Genomic DNA, 16,812 nt, shown 5'->3' with positions numbered 1-16,812 from the left:
AATTAGCTTTGTCTTTGTATATACACGTAGTTCTGTTTCAAACAGCACTATATTAAAGCACACTAGAGCACCCTTAGCACACACCAGCAGGGTCTACACAGATCAATTAACGTGCAACACATTACTGTGCTTTAGAAATCATACGGCCGTAGTCCACATTACTGCGCAGCGTAAACAAGCTCTTAGAGATAAGCCTGGGATCAGGAACATCACCTATGTAAACGAACTGCACTGGGAAAGGAGTGAAGTCAACATAAATTGAGTAACTATTTCTGGTATTTTTCTGATGTGTTTTGGATGAATAGTGATTTCATTTATTTTGTACTGGGGGTGTTTTACTGGTGTTTATTGGTTAAAACCAAAACCCCCAATCCCTGGTTATAACCCCTATATGGCTCACTCCTAATGGAGATCTTTCTTTGGCCCAAGTTCTTTTCAGAGCAGGATGACCAGAGCTTTATCCTAGCAGTCACTGTGATGTTTCAAGTGGCTGAAGTGGAGAGCAAAGAGACAATTGCTAAATCCCAGGTGGGACAGATTTGCTACAGTTCTATGCATAATTATATAAAAACATCGCACGTACGCCCTTTGCAAGCCATGAAGTGTTCACACAGGAACATTCAGGCTGTGTGTGGACTGCGAAATGTGCCTTTTTATTCCATGGGCTGGACAGAGTTGCATAACTCCTGAGCACTGATGCAACTAGGAGATTTATTCTAGATTAGTGACTAGTACGTTCATCTAGATCACGCTCCCTTGCCAGGAACTGGGGTAAGGAACAAATGACTGAAAGTGTCCCATCTGGCAGGGCCCATGGTTACAGTAAGGGGAGGAGACCCAAACCCATTTCCCTTGCAAACAACCACTTGAGTCTCAATTCCACAGCTACTGTGTGCAAAAACCAACCGAAGTCCATAGGAGTTCTGCACACAGAGCAGAATCAGTCATGAGAACGCGGACATTTTTCAGAACGCAAATCAAGTGAAAGTTTGGCAACACATGGGAGCAAATACTCTCCACGCATGCTCTTCAAAGTGGTAAGCTCTCAACTTCGCGGCTGACCTAGCTGTCCCCACCAGGCATCTGCCCAGGCCTTTGGGAAAGGGGGGTGGGGATGGGGAGAGGCACAGAATCTAATATTTGGGGAGGCGAATCCGTGTGGGAATGGTGCCAAGAAGGTGTTGAAGAAGTAGCTGCTCTAAGGGGGTACATGCAGGGCACCATCCCATGACCCACTGTTTCATTTTCTTCACCGCCCACCGTCACCTCTACACCAGGGCCTTATCCAGGCTTCTTTCCTGAAGATCTCCCACTTGATGCAGGTCCACCCATGCAGGACTTTCTAGCAGCCTGTCCACACTGGCGACTTTGCCAGAACTCCCACAAGTGGCAGCCTTGGTAAGAAATTAAGGAAAAAACACTGCTGGAGTGGACAGGATCAAACAGTCTTCAAGCCCAAGTAAGCATGTGTGATTGAAGCCTGGTTCTAACAAGGGCAGGGGATGTTTTCTGCATTGGCTGTTGAACATGGCTAGTTTTTTAGCACAGATCTGCCCTATGAGGTCCCATCTATCCAGACTGTAGAACTGAATGAGGTCAGTGGCCCAGAGATGGCTACTTCACCTTGATCCCCCTTTCCACGCTGCGGCTGCAAAGGCAGTTTCAAAGACAGAGGCATAAGAAGAACCTGGAATCAGTTTGCTACTCACTAGCCACTTGCTGAATTTCCTGAATCACACGTATCGATTCCCCCTCCCTCTAGGCAAAACAAAAACATAACGTCTCGGGCTTTCTACGGCCCCCAGAACAAGGGAGGCGATGGGCGCACAAGGCAGGGAGCCACTCAGGAAGGAGTTCAGGTGACCAGAGCAAATCGCAGTCACTAAGATCTCCCCTCTGCTCTGGCTTTATAAGGGGAATCCATGCACTGGTGGGAAGACACAACGAACACACGCCAGCAAGGTGGCTTCTGGCCCAGGCCAGAACACGGGGCTCACACAGCAAAGAGGGGCTGCGACAGGACCCCTGCTCCAAACGTTCCGAATGTTGGGGTGCTTGAAGCCTGCACCAGGCTCTGAATTTTGCAGATTGGCCCCTATCTTTATAAGGGACCAAGGTAAAACCCAGATCCAAACAACCGCAACGTGTACACAAGACACAAATCCCAACTCTGCCACTTGAGCCCCTCTCTAATGTCTCTAGCGCTTCGGGTAACCCTGAGCATACCCTGTGAGACAGGTGTGCATGATGGTCAGACCCCAGGAGGAGCACCTAGCTCCCAGGCCTGGGAACACAGCACTCAGCCAGGCCTCTCTCTCTCTCTCTCTCTCTCTCTCTCTCATAGACACACACAGTTGTGGAGGATCCCACTGAACTGCTGGGCACAGCAAGCCTGGTGGTCTGGGAAACATTCCCCTCCTCCCCTTAGCCAGGGATGGAGAAGTCCCAAATCCTGCCCAACCAAGCCAGATCACAGCACAGGGTTACATCGTCACCAGCAGCCAGCGGAAAAAATGGAGAATGAGCACATGATGAGAAAACCCTCTTTGGGAAAGGGGATGCATCCATTGCGCACCTGTACACACACAGCTTCCCACTGAACCCCCACACCAACCACAAGAGAAGACACAAGTAGGGATCTGGAGGTCAGACGACTGCTTAACACACGTTGCTCCTTTTGCCGGCTGTGGCCTCGGCAAAAGGCACCGGATACCTCGCTGGCCCCTGCACCATGTGGCAAGGCCAGAGGGACAGGCTTTATTGCAACAAGCAACATACAGCTTACCCCAGACACAGGCTTCTGCATGGGAAGGGGGCAACCCATGGCCCTCTCCCCCTGGTGTCAACGGAGCAGAAAGCTTTGCAATCCAGCACAACATCCTGGGCCAACAGACACCTCAACAGTCCCCACAAGCTCTGCCTTGCTGCTCCTCCAGCTGATCGCGCGACCCTAGCCCGTGGCATCAGGGGCACTGCCAGCTTGCACAGGGGCAAAAAGCTATTACTGAGCACCTATGGCCACAAGGTGACCCAACCCCATCTCCCACCTGAACGATGCTCTGAAAGCAACGCTCCCCTCCACCTCGGTAGGAGAGGGGGCAGCCCCAGAAATCAGCCACTGCCATCAGCATTCAGGTTCTCTCTCTCTTTACCTTCATGGGAGTGAGCAGCCCAGAGTTGCACCATCTGTAGGTCGGCGGGGGTGGGTGACCTGAAGGACAGGTCAGAGGGTAAAGGGGTAGGGCTTCCATGGGGCGTGGAGGAGGTCCCTAGTCCGCTGGCCACATACCCACCCAGGAAGGCCTCACCTGAATGGGGGAGGATGGAGAAGAAAGTCAGGGTTAGGTACCAGCTTTAAAGCAGAGGTTCTTCCCAGCTTGCACCCCTCCCACTGCCATCTGCCATGCCCCAGTGCCCACTCCCCTATTGCCCATTAGGAGGCCTAATGAGAAAGCCCTGCAAGATGAGCAAGTCTCTGGCTTAGGCGCATGTTCCCACTTGGTTCCCCCTGGCCACAAACCCTTGTGATCTGTAGCGAGAGGGGACACATGGGCCCGTGCAGGGGGAGCAGGGCTGGCATGCAGCAGCTCTCTCGTTCCCATCCCCAGCTCTCGTGCTGATTCCCTGGGCAAGACTGCTGCCCCTCAGTGTCCCTTGCTGTAACACGGCGGCAATGAAATGGACCTGCTGGCGGGGGCGTTGCGAGGATGAGCACGGCTAAGACGTAAACCACGCCAAGAGCGGTTAGCACAGGAACTTGGTGGATGCAGCTGTGTCAGCCCAGCCGAAAAACCTCTTCATCTTTGCTCTGCTTTCTAAACTGCAGGGGGAGGGCTTGGCCCGGGGACTCACCAACGAGAGGAGATGCGACAGATCAGACGATAAAACACAGCCAACCACACAAACCACACACACAACGGGGGCAATGGTTGCTCTTTGCTCTGAGGGACTGGTACGGTGGGGAGGCAGATATGCCCAACCAGACCCAGTTTGGGTTAAAAGTCCCCAGAAGAAAGTCTTCAGAAAGGATCGCCCAAAATCTACGCGGACCCACAGCGAAACAGGAGAAGGGAGTGCGCGTGAGTGAGATCACCGCGTAGCCATTTCCATCAGGACGGGCGGTGAAAGATCCAGCCTGCCCCCTCTGGTCTCATATTTCAAACCCGCTGAGAGCGGAGCAGCCTCTGAGTTTTGTCCTGCAGGCTATTTCCGCCAGCAAATGCAGACCCATCCCTGGACCATTCAGCATAGGGGCTAAGTGAAATGATAGCAGAGGAAAAGAAAACACTTGCAAGCTCTCCCTGTGCTTAGAAGAGGCCAGAGCCTCCCCAGGCGGGCGGCTCCAGTGCCCAAGCCAGACAATGCATCACACGCTGCTGGCATGCGCCCGTATCAGCGGAACTGTGCGCCGCTGGAGCCCAGCACCTTCCAGGAATCGCACACCCGCCGCTGCACAGCTCCCCCCCAAGCAGACAAGGACTGCCGCCCTGGCTCGTAAGGGCCGGCTATCGGAGCATTGTCAGCCAGCTCCCCGCGATAGGAAAAGCTGGTAGATGGCGGAAAGACTGAACAAGACCTTTAAAAAAAAAAAAGGCACCTACCCGGAGATAAACCTAGAGGCAGATGTGAGAGAAACCGGGCATCACTGAGGGTCACTCATCCCCACCACTCAAGGCAATCAAGCCTGTTGGCCCCGCGCTCCGTTCCATGCAGGCTCCTTGCTCGTGACCCAAACCACAACCGTTACAAGGCCATGCCAGGCAAAAGCAGGACTCAGGACGCACGACCCACAGCCCATGAGATCTGGCGCAGGACGGGGCTCCTGGAACCAGCTGGGAGGCAGCAGGCTAGCCTAGATATCCCTGGTCTCGACGGGGCAGCGGGGACAGAGCCAGCCACAGAGCCAGCACAGGGAACCCACAGATGGAACAGCTCATGCACAGAGAGGGTGTGGGGAGACACCACCATGTGCTGCAGCGATCCCTTCCCCTCAGAAGCCACAGACTCTTCGCCGGAAGCTCGGTGGCCTCCGAGGCTGTGCAGGAGATTAAGTAACTTTCCCCCCACTCCACACATGTGCACAGATGCCGCCGGTTGGCCAGTTATGGGGTTTCTGCCTCTTATGAAATAGTGCTAACGGCCGATGCTGTGCTGGCCTCTTGAGCAGCTCTTCTGATGGATGGACGTGTTGGCGGGAAGTGGGGAGATCAGAGAGAGAAGTGGCGCAGGCCCAAGCCAAGGTCCTGCAAGGAGCAGATGTGCCCGTGCCCGTGCCCTCTCCCCTGGATCGCTGTAAACAGCAACTGGGATGTGAGATGGTGACACAAACAGCTCACTTGGCTGGACAACCAGTTAAACATTAAAAAGCTCCATTTCCCAGCCGAGGAAGAAAGAGAGAGGAATCCCAAGTGCACTAAATACGCAGCCTCGGAGTCCGGGCCGCAAGGTGTACTAAAGGCCAGGGGTTGTCTCATGCCTGCACCACCACCTGGACAATGAGCCAGGAGTGGTGCTGAGCTCTAGAACTCATTACCTGCAGTCACCTGCCAACCTAGTGTCCTGCACCACTTGCATTTCCGGTCTCACGCTCGGACTTAGCAAGGGACCAGGCAGGTGTCTCTTATCCCCCGAACCATCAAGGCTACTGGGACTCACACTTAGCACAATTTGGATCCAGCTCCCAACACCCCATGGTTTGGGGAGATGGGGAGGGTTCAGATACCTGAAAGTTGCGTTCAGACCCATCTCTTGTTATGAGCTAATAGAAAAGGATCCATCCACCTTCTACAAACTTCCTGCCGTTACGTGTCGAAAGATTCTGCATCAAAGGGGATCACAGAGGACTCTAGGATCAACATGCGGGAGCACTGCATGGGGATCCGGCATTAGCAGACCCTCATTCCAGTCTGCCACCTCAACATTTCCAGAGAGCTGTTCTTCTCCAGGTTTGCAGACTCCAGATTTTCTCTCACAGAAAATGGTGGTTTCCATGTACAGTGCAAAAGGACAGCTCAGGCCACCTGGAGCCAACCGACCCAGCTCAGGGGGGCTGTTTGACATTTCCACCTCCATCGTCTCTCACAGTGATAAAAGCCTGGGATGGATAATGGGGGAGCAGATGCCAGAGCGTGTCCTGAGAGCATGGAGACATGAACAGGGAAATATACAGCCCTGTAGTTAGCCAGCATTCAGAGCTGCAGCAAAAGACAATCTGAGGCTCCGCCAAACTGCAGAAAATATAGCACTAATCTATCAGCAAACACACATCCATAATTCATACCCCCTGCCCGTGCATGCAGAGTGCAGAGCCCGCAGCTCTTGGGCCAGGCGGTGATAAGGATAGAGCATTCCTTATACACTCTAGTATAAACCCCTCCCTTCCCAACTTGGAACATGCTCCTCGATGAAATGCCTCCCCGCTTCGGGCCCCCTGGCAAAGTAGCTCGCACACGTTCAGTATTTTTACGGAGAGTCTAGTGCCTATAAGGAAGGGAGGCCCAGAGAGAGCCACACACGGCAGCAGCTGCGGCTGTGCAAAGGGAATGTGGGCATACTTCGATCCAGACCCACAACGCCCCTGGCTCTGCTACCCCCTCCAGGGCAGAGACTGCAAGTTGTACCACCAGATAGGAGAACTGTAGGGATGCGACAAGCATCTTCTAGGGACAAGCAGGGGTTTCAGCCAAAGGTCTAGAGAATGGCAGCCCGCAGGTGGAGTTCCCTCTAAGCTGCAACAGCCTATTAAACACCACGCAAGCGCTCAAGGCTGCTGCAAGGAGAGATGCCTCTCCTGCAGCCCAGGACCTTCCGCAGCTGCAGGAGAGGTGCCTCTTCCCACCAGCCCCAGACCTGCCACAGCCAGGAGAGAGATGCCTCTCCCCGCGAGCCCCAGCCCATCCCAGCCCCGGACCTACCACAGCCAGGAGAGAGGTGCCTCTCCCCTCTGGGCCCCAGCCCATCCCAGCCCCAGACCTGCTGCGGTTGGGGGAGAGGTGCCTTTCCCACCCCAGCCCAGGTGCTGCTGTAGGGAGAGAGAGCTGGGGGGGGGAGCCCTCTCCCCACACCATTGCTCTGGAGCAGCCTGCACCCCAAACCCCTTATCCCCAGCTCCACCCCAGAGCCCGTACCCCTAGCCGGAGCCCTCACACCCCAACCCTCTGCCCCAGCCCTGAGTCCCGTCCACACTCCAAACCCCTCCACCTCACCCCCTCCATGTGAATTTTGTGATGTGCACCAAACTGGAGGCAATGTGTCACACATCACCTCCATATTGGTGCACATCACAAAATTTATTCCGCACATGCGTGCGTGGGAAAAATTAGAGGGAACCCTGCCCCCAGGCTTTCATTTTATACCCCCCCTGCTCCCAGACACACAAATCTGACTTGGTCTAAACTGAAACCAATTAAAGAGAAAGAAAGAGAGAGAGAGAGATCTAGGCTGAGATTGCCAAAGGAGCCTAAAGCAGTTGGGTGCCTAATTCCCTTACGCTCCTTTGGAAATCCCAGACTTAGCCTGCATTTCCAAATTGAGCCCCTTTAGGAAGCAAACAGACACAGCATGTTGGCTGGACCCCAATCTCCTTCAAAGATCCAGGGAAAAACGTGGAATAGAAAGAACCCTTCCTGGTCATTTCTCCTGGAGACCCAAACCTAGAGACTAGAACTGAATCTACCTACCCATAGCCAACAGCTGCTTAGGAGGAAGGTGTTGTGGCTAAAGAAGAGACCTGGGAGTCAAGAGACCTGGGTTCTAGTCCTGGCTCTGCCGTTGTGTTCTCTTAGGCAAGTGCTTTGGTCGTAATAATACTTCCCTTAGAGTATGAATCCATCAGTGTTGGTAATGCTCTGAACTCAAAGAAGTGTAGAACTGGAAGGGACTTCAATAGGTCATCTAGTCCAGTCCCCTGCACTTGAGATAGGACTAACTGATAACTAAACCACTCCTGACAGGTGTCTGTCTAACCTGTCCTTAAAACGCTTCCAATGATGGAGATTCCACAACCTCCCTAGGCAATTTATTCCAGTGCTTAACCACCCTGACAGATAGGAAGTTTTTCTTAATGTCCAACCTAAACTGCCCTTGCTGCAATTTAAGGCCATTGCTTCTTATTTGATCCTCAGACTTTAATAAGAACTATTTTTCTCCCTCCTCCTTGTAACAACCTTTTATGTACTTGAAAACTGTTATCATGTCCCCCCTCAGTCTTCTCTTCTCTAGACTAAACAAACCCAGTTTTTTCAATCTTGCCTCACAGGTCATGTTTTCTAGACCTTTAATCATTTTTGTTGCTCTTCTCTCGACTTTCTCCAATTTGTCCCCATCTTCCCTGAAACATGGAGCCCAGAACTGGACACAGTTCTCCAGTTGAGGCCTAATCAGCGCAAATGGATTCCTTGGATGACAGTATGGAAGCTTATTGTTACTTCACTGGCTGCCAGCCACCCATCTGACACCCATCTCTGAAGTGTCACACCCACCCCAATGTGCCCTTTTCCTCCCAAGCACTTGGGTTAACCCACCAGTCTGTTTCCGTCCTCAGGATGAGCCAGGCGAGTAGGGTTGGGCTGGAAGCAGAAAGGAAGCAGCAAGCTTATTTCTGACCCTGGCAGGCTCCACATGGGACAAAAACACGTTACACTCATAGCCTGAAATCCAGCCTCCCAACTGGCAGGCCCAGCAGAAGAGCACATACAGGCCAATAACGGAACCCACAAAAAAAATTGCAGAGAGAGCAAGAGCCCCAGCGAGAGACACTCCAGAAATGGGCAGCTGAGCAATTAGCATGTCCATAGATCACTTTACAGAAAAGAAAAGGAGTACTTGTGGCACCTCAGAGACTAACAAATTTATCTGAGCATAAGCTTTCGTGAGCTACAGCCCACTTCATCGGATGCATTCAGTGGAAAATATAGTGGAAATTCCACTGAAAGCTTATGCTCTAATAAATTTGTTAGTCTCTAAGGTGCCACAAGTCCTCCTGTTCTTTTTGCGAATACAGACTAACACGGCTGTTACTCTGAAACCTGTCATTTTACAGAAAAGCAGATTCTTCAGGCAGATTACCTAATAGAAACCATCTCCCCTTCCCTGTATCTGCTCTGGGATACACAAGCCAGTGTATGCAAGCCAGCAGCACTGCAGAGCTCAAAACAGCAGCTACTTCACACGCCCACCCACCGTAATGGCTGCAAACAGCTGAGAGACAGATTGCAGGACAGTGTAAATCTTTGCCACCTCCTCCTTTGTCTCTCGGGTCAGTTCTAGTTATACTTTAGGTGCCGAGGCTGTTTGACTCAGTGCCATATACAAGGCAACGAGTGATACACGGGTGCCAGCACATTCAAGGCTGAACTAAACCCTGTCTCATCAGCTCATTGCTAGTGACTGCTCCTGTATCCTTTGCACTTTGGTACCAGTCTACCTCCATATAGCTATTCTAATAGCTCCTGCCATAGACCTTCCTTAGAAGCACCCCAAGTTCACCAACCTTTGCATGCCAAAGTCCCCCCTAAAGTCATCCGACACTGCCTTATTATCAGCCCATGGCTAATGATGGCTTCAAAGAGCCAATTTGTGGCATTGATCCTGCATATCCCCTGGAGCATAGCGAAAGTTTCAATCACAGCCCCTTGACAGGTAGCCAGGAGACCAATTTAACTCAATGTTTCATCTTCCGGGGGCTCTGGAAACTGCCGAGATCTTCCTGACATAAACGAACTGCGTGGCTGAGCAGGCGGTCTCACATTCTTAGTCTTTGGTGCTTCAAGTCCCTTTGCCGCCAAATCCCCACCTGACGAGCTGGTGCAAGTTAACAGCCCTGCATGGACTCCTGCCTCAAATACACTAGGGAGTCTGGACCCAGACCATTAAAAAAATTCATCTTGCTCAGTACTGACTATTGTTTTCACCTGCTCTGGTATGGAAAGAGCAAGTCCCTTAGTCAATGGGTAGAGAGGTGGCTTTGTTACCCAGCATGCTCTGCAAGTGACTTCTGCATCAGTTATCCCTTGCTGAATGCTATGCAGTGACTTCGTACAACACTCTCACTCCGTGACCCACCGCAGATATCCCTGAGCCTCGGACGCCCAGTCTAGGGAAAGGCAGAGGGGGATTCCATGGACAACAAAATCAGAGTTTTGCGACATAAAAGTTCCAGCCTTCTCGCCCCACAACTGACACAGCTAATGAGACTCCCGTGATATTTTGCTGGTTCCCGGGAGGGAGGGGAAGCAAGACACACCCAGCGACACTGAGGAGGAGGAGAGGAAGAATGATCAGGTGGGTAGGAGTGCTAGCCCAAGACCTGGGTTCAGTTCCCCACATGCGTATTAGCCAGTTTCTTGGAGTGATAGTCCCATTTTACAGATGCAGAAACAGAACACAAGCGGTTAAGAGTCTGATTTTCACAAGTGCGGAGCACCCTAGCTGAAGAAGTCAGGCCTTGCCCAAGGTCCCATAGGGAAGCCCATGGCAGAATTGGGACTACAACCCAGCTCTTCCAAGGCCTGAGCTTTCCCCAGCAGACTATTGCTCCCCTAAAAGGAAAGAGTTGATTAGCATAAAGAAGGGAAACTAACAAGCAAGAAGCCAGCTGTGAGGCCTGGGCCAAGAAAAGGGTCCTTGGGGGGAACGTGAGGACAGGAGCAAACGAGGAGAGGGAGGAGAAGAGAAAGCAGCCAAGCCAGGCATCAACATGTGCTTCTCAGGCAGGATGGAACTGGGACCTCACATTCCATGGCCTTGGTGAAGGCCTCATTGAGCAACAGGAAATTCAAAACAGCTGAACCAGCCTCCCTGCAATCTGCGGAGGGCTTTTGTACCTTCCAACTCACCACCACTTCCCCATTCTTTAGTTCTCCATTCTGCCCGCAGCCATTTGGACACAGGTCAAGGAAAGAGAGGACTGGGGCAGGCTCAGTGTGTGTCTGTCAGTGCCTGCATCTGCACTGAGACCTTGCAAGCTAGAAACACTCAGCTGCCTCTTCTTGCTCAGTGGCCCATTTACCTGCATTGCCAAGAAATCTGTTTGGTATTGGATGGCTTTCCCTGAGCCGCTCCGGATTTACAACACTCTCAGTCTGACTTGTATCCTGCTCCTGCCTTTCTGTAGGGAAGCAAGAGTTTTAACTAATGTCCCAAGGCTCATCCCCCGACCTAGCCTTCCTGCCTCAGTTTCCCAGTTTACTCCACACACAGTGGGAGCTGCTAGTATCTCACACCAGCTGTGAGCCAATTCCCTAGCCTCTCTTTGGCCCAAAAAGAGGAATTTGGGCATAATTCTAAGGCTAGAAATCTGCATTGCTGAGGGGCACCCTGCCCCCCTTTTGGGAGCCGTGAAATAGGCAGCAAAGGCTTCAGTTTAGTATGACAGAATTTCCCGGCTGCTATCCCCCAACTCTCTTTCCAAACCACAAAGTGGCTGACAAAGCCAGCATCTGAAGGATGCTTTGTTGCTTTGATTGATCAGATTCCTTTTGCCTATGATGCTCATGAAGCCAACAATGGCATCATCCTTAGCAGCTAACAGCCAATCCCATGGAGGCACTTCAGGAGCAGCAGAGGAGGGAGAGAGAACCAGGCCACTGATTAATGCCCATTGCTGACAGAGGCACAAGACTTATGCCAACCGACAGAGCCCAGTGATTGTAAAGTGACTCCTCCTTCAAAAACACTCCCTTTCCCTATGGCAAACAATCAGCGGCTTGAACTGTTTCTCCTCATCCCTGCAGCTTTGCTAGACTAAAAACCCCAACAAAGCCAGTTTGCCAGCCAGGACCCTCTAAGCAAAGCCTGCTGTGGATGACTGCAGTAGAAATCTTATTCCAAAGTCCCGGGATCAGAGGGTTTACTTTAAAAATTCACCCCTTGGCTCCAGAATCTCAGCTTTTTGTCTTTTTTTTTTTTTTTTTTTTTTTTTGGAGGGAGGACGGGGGAAAGGAAGAGTGGCTAGTCCTTATGGTTTTGAAAAAAACCTTGAATATGTGAAACATGGTTAAGTGAGGTCTCCTGAGTGTCAGGGTCCTCCTTAAAAAGACAAACCACAGACACAAACAACGTTGAGCTTCAACTCTGTCTCCTTTGTTTACCAGGGACCACACTGCCTGGAACTCTATGCAGCATGGAGGCATCTAGTGGCGGAATCGTATACTGCGCTGAGTGTGCAAACAGCCTGACACAATAGCTCAAAGAGGTGTGAACCACCCACATTCATTTCAGCTGGGTGTTAATTATAAAATATAAAGATGACAATGTCATTGTCAACAAGTGACTATCTCACTGCTGATCATTTTAGCAAAATCACCTAGTTAGGACTTGTCTATTCATGCAATTTAATCCCATACAAAGTAGGGTATGAACTTAAAGCAGATAAACTATTCCTGATTAACTACATGTGTTGATGCTCTTATTCTGGAATAACTCCAGGTGTAGACAGGCCCTAAAAGCATTTAGCTCACAATCCCAATTCATCTACAAAACTTTCCCAAGTGCCCAATGGTCTCCCATCTCAGAGCTCAAACTTCCAGCTTCTCCCCTGGCAACTTCACAGTTCAGTTTAAATAGCCTGGGGGGCTACTGAGCTGACTGCATTCTTCAATCTCCTATTTAATTCAACAAGAACTTCTATTTTAAATTAATCCTAACTGCCCCAGAATTTCCACCAGAGTGATGCAGAATCAAGGGGCCTTGCCTGGAATTTAGGTCCAGCCCGCCTCAGCCTTGCTCTGAAAAACCACAGAGGGGTGCGCAAGGACACACACCAACAGCAAGCAAGATTTTTTTTATATTAGATCCGTCCTTAAATAGGACTTCAAATGCAAAACGCCATACATCAAATAACATTTATTCCCTCCTTAGCGCCAAAGGTTCCATGTGCTAAGAGATGCATCTAGCGCAGACAATAAAAAATAAATTAAAGTCACAACCACTACACCAGATGTCACTGACCCCAGGGAACGCTGCTGGAACACTGAACCAGCTAATCGTTGTTCAAATGCATTCCTTTTCTTTCATACATGCCATGATTCTCAAAGATTTGATGGGACTGTTGGGGCCTGGAAGGGAAAGCCTTTATGTGCTGAATGTTCTTTGCTGAACATCTTTCTAGTCAAGTGCATAGTGAGGGATGGAATTTTTAAAGATTCATTTAAGGACACATGGAATAGATATTAGTGACAACTCTCTGCAAGTATCTGGAGAACAGAAACCTTCCAAGGGAGAAGAGAATTTTGAGAATGGTCCTAGACCTAATGGGATAAAATTAAGGCAATTCACATTTTAGTCGGAATATTGTTGTTCCAATTCCTGACACTAGTGTCACCTTTCTGCCAAGCCGTAGCATATGTGCAAGGCCTTGCAGGTTGGCTTCCCAACTGGATAAGAAATCAAGGAAGTGGAGCCTGATTATATTTTAAGTGTAACTTGTTTTATTTGTATATACACACAAAAATACACCAGTCCTGGAACAGAGGAGGTCAAACAGCATGCAGGGCAATCTCTTCTCCCAGGAATTTCAGCCTAGCACCAATGCCCAAATTCTCAGAGAGCAAATCAGCCTCAAGAATTGACTCTAATCAGAGCTAAAGGCAAAGAGCAAAGCTCTTCTGCTGGTCTCACTGCTCCCATGCCATGGGCCACTGCATTTACACAGCACTTTGCATAACAAAATGTAACACCATAACCATGTCTTCCCAAGACTGAACATATTTTTGCTCAGACACAGAAAAAAAGACACCTTAGAAAACCATGTGTAACAGTACCACCTATTGACACCTACCAGAACAATATATTCAATGAGAATCCTGCACTAGCAGGAAGATTTAGGCAGAGAGGACCTAACTGATCTTTTCCATCTCTCTAATCTGAATTTCTGTGATCTATTGTTTTTATCCTCTGGTGCCTTCTTCCCTCTGCTGAGGCTGCAGTAACAATTGGCCAACAAACCCTATTTTCAGAACTAAGCAGACCCTGATGGTGAGTGGACATGAAAGTAAACCAAACAGCTGTGCATGGGATTTACCTTTTGAGATGATTCTTCAGCAGATCCCCTTTAAAGATACTGGCCATGTGCCTCAGAGAGTACATCTTAAAAGGGGATTATTATTATTATTTGTATTACATAGAGCCTAGAAGCCCTAGTCACAGACCAGGACCCCACTGTGCTTGGCACTGTACAGACACAGAACAAAAAGCTAGTCCCTGCCTCAAGAACCTTTAATTCCTAGCTTGGTACAATGCTTTTTGTCAGCAGATTTCACAATGGTTTACAAAGAAAGCCAGTGTCACTATCCCTATGTTACAGATGGGGAAACTGAGGCACAGAGCAGGGAGGTGACTTGCCTGAGGTCACTCAGCAGGCTCAGCTGGGAACAGAACCCTGGTCTCCTGAGTCTCCCCCAATGCTCTACCCATTAGACCATGCTACCATACAAGTATCTAGACAGGTAGAGATCTCCTACTTATGCTGACACCACTATCTATATGTCTGCAGCATCACCAAAAAATTAACATTTTTTTAAAACCTGCCTGTTATTTCCTGCTCACCCAAAGGTAAAGCCTGCCCTTTCTCTACACCCTCAGAGGGCCCAAAGGTAGTGGAATCCATGCTTGCAGTTGACAACAGGTTTGAGGAAGAGTCACAGCTTCTAGGTGCCCAAGCCCTGGAAGGTTCACTGCATACCCCCACAGTCAGGTTTGGGGGGCAGCCCCAGGAATCTGTTGTCATGCAGGTTCACCTACCATTTTCCCAGCAGAGCAGTGCCCTCTGCAGCATCAAGGCTAACGCAGCTGCTTCGGAATAGCTTTGCTGATTGGAGGAGGGAGTGGGACCGGGGGGGGGGCAATCTGGCCGACAATGGGAAAATGCATCTTGTAAGAAACAAGTTAACAGATATGGATATGAACCACAGCAAGGGCCTGTGGGTTAACCAGGGCCAGCTTCTGTCCACACTAAGGGCCAAGTGCTAGTTGACCTCACACTAGTTAACATATTTTCTAGAACAATTCATTTTCCAGGCCAAGAACAGCTATACATGTGAATTCATTTGTCCCCAGCCTTTGCCATGCCATCTACTCCAGCGTGGCTTGGTGGCAGTGGGTGATTCGGCCTAACATGTATTAGAATAATCATTCATGCTAATCAATAATCACCAGTCACGTTTATTATAGTAGTGCCTAAGGACCAGCGCTGTTCAAACACATAGCTCCTGCCCCGATGAGCTTTCAACCTGAATGGACCAGCTAGACACCAGGGCTAGCCTGTGTCCGCATTGCTAGGAAGGGCTAGAGCACCACCAGCAGGGTGAACAGGGTGATCAACAAATGGCACGTTAGTTCCATGATTTTTTTTTTTAAATCAAAATTGCAAAGAGACCGGAAAAAAAGCCCGTGGCACCGAATTCATTTGATTGTTCAGAGCCCTGTCCACCCACTTAATGTGCAGCTGAAGTAGGCTACCCCTGCACCCAAACTATGTGATAACGTCCCTTTCATTAAAAAGGGAGCACCACCTTAGCCACCTTTTCTCAGCAAAGGCTACACACATTTGGGGCGTGTTTATTATGGGGTGGCACAGGTGTTGGTCCCAAGATCACCTGTGCCAAGTTTCTGGCAGCAACAGCCTTCAGAGAGCAAATTAAATCAGCCTTCAGAGACTGAATCCAGCCTTCCCAGAGTCATTAGCCATGCCCTGAGGGGAACACAGGCTATTTTCAGACATGATGACTTAAGACCAGGTCACCAGCAGGTTAAATTAAACTATGCAGCATTATCTTCCTCCCCTCCCATTGAGAAATTAAATACTCCTGCCTGATGGGCACTAGCCAACCCTGAGTACTCACAACAGGGTGCTTGAAAGGAAAACGGAGGAGGCAGCTGAGCTTGGAAAGGTAAATACCATCTGCCCTCTCTTCCCTTTCTGCTGCAGTTCTTTGAACAAGGCCATATCTGCAGTGAATTATGGGAGAGCTCTCCCCTTTTCTTGCTTTGTAATATATTCCCAAGTAATCGTATCACTCTGCTCTTTGTTCCATCCGTCAACCTTTCATCTGTCATGGTCTACTCGGGCCCTGATCCTGCAAACTTGATGTACTCAGGTGATGCTGCATTTGAGAGGCTTGTTTTCACTGAAGAGTCAACTTGGGCATTGCTCCTACCCCACTCCCATCCGCACACAAAATCCTCTCCCTCATATGTGGTGGGGCTTTACACCCAGGCCAGCTGGCCCATGCTGGGGCACAGGCTAGAGTCCAAGAGCTGCTTACGCTTGGGCTGGAAACCCATCCACTTTGCAATGCGGACACAGGCTACGCCAGTGGTTCTCAACCAGCAGTACATGTACCCCGGGGGCTCCATCAACTCATCTAGATATTTGCCGAGTTTTACAACAAGCTACAAAAAAAGCACTAGCGAAGTCAGTACAAACTAAATTTCATACAGACAGTGACTTGCTTGTACTGCTCTATATACTATACACTGAAATGTAAGTACAATATGGATATTCCAACTGATGTATTTTATTATATGGTAAAAAATGAGAAAGTGAGCAATTTTTCAGTAATGCTGGGCTGTGACACTTTTTGTATTTTTAGGTCTGATTTTGTAAGCAAGTAGTTTTTAAATGAGGTGAAAATTGGAGGTATGCAAGACAAATCAGACTCCTGAAAAGGGGTACCAGTAGTCTGGAAAGGTTGAGAGCCACTGGGCTACGCCACTCAAGCGATGATCTTCAGTTCCTTCCCACAATTTCCCGCCGTCCCATCACCAGAAGAACAGACAAGTTCTCCCACAATTCATCGAGAAAGAATCGGAGAA

At 49.9% G+C, this 16,812-nt stretch overlaps 1 protein-coding gene across 10 annotated transcripts in view; it reads right to left on the bottom strand.

Annotated features, from left to right (window-relative positions):
- The window catches only part of TNRC18 (trinucleotide repeat containing 18), a 90,061-nt gene that overhangs the window by 56,099 nt on the left and 17,150 nt on the right, over nt 1-16,812 (bottom strand). For 8 of the 10 annotated variants that reach the window (XM_073361914.2, XM_073361916.2, XM_073361921.2 and 5 more), the window contains one exon: nt 3,153-3,308. The exons of the other annotated variants lie outside the window; for them this stretch is intronic. In XM_073361914.2, the coding sequence (XP_073218015.2) occupies nt 3,153-3,308 (156 nt within the window). The remainder of the gene's footprint in view (nt 1-3,152; nt 3,309-16,812) is intronic. 10 annotated transcript variants of the gene reach the window in all.

Source organism: Lepidochelys kempii, chromosome 10 (assembly GCF_965140285.1).
Source record: "Lepidochelys kempii isolate rLepKem1 chromosome 10, rLepKem1.hap1, whole genome shotgun sequence".
NCBI lineage: Eukaryota > Metazoa > Chordata > Testudines > Cheloniidae > Lepidochelys > Lepidochelys kempii.
Note: the sequence above shows the minus strand (reverse complement) of the source record. Positions and strands in the feature narration are given on the sequence as shown.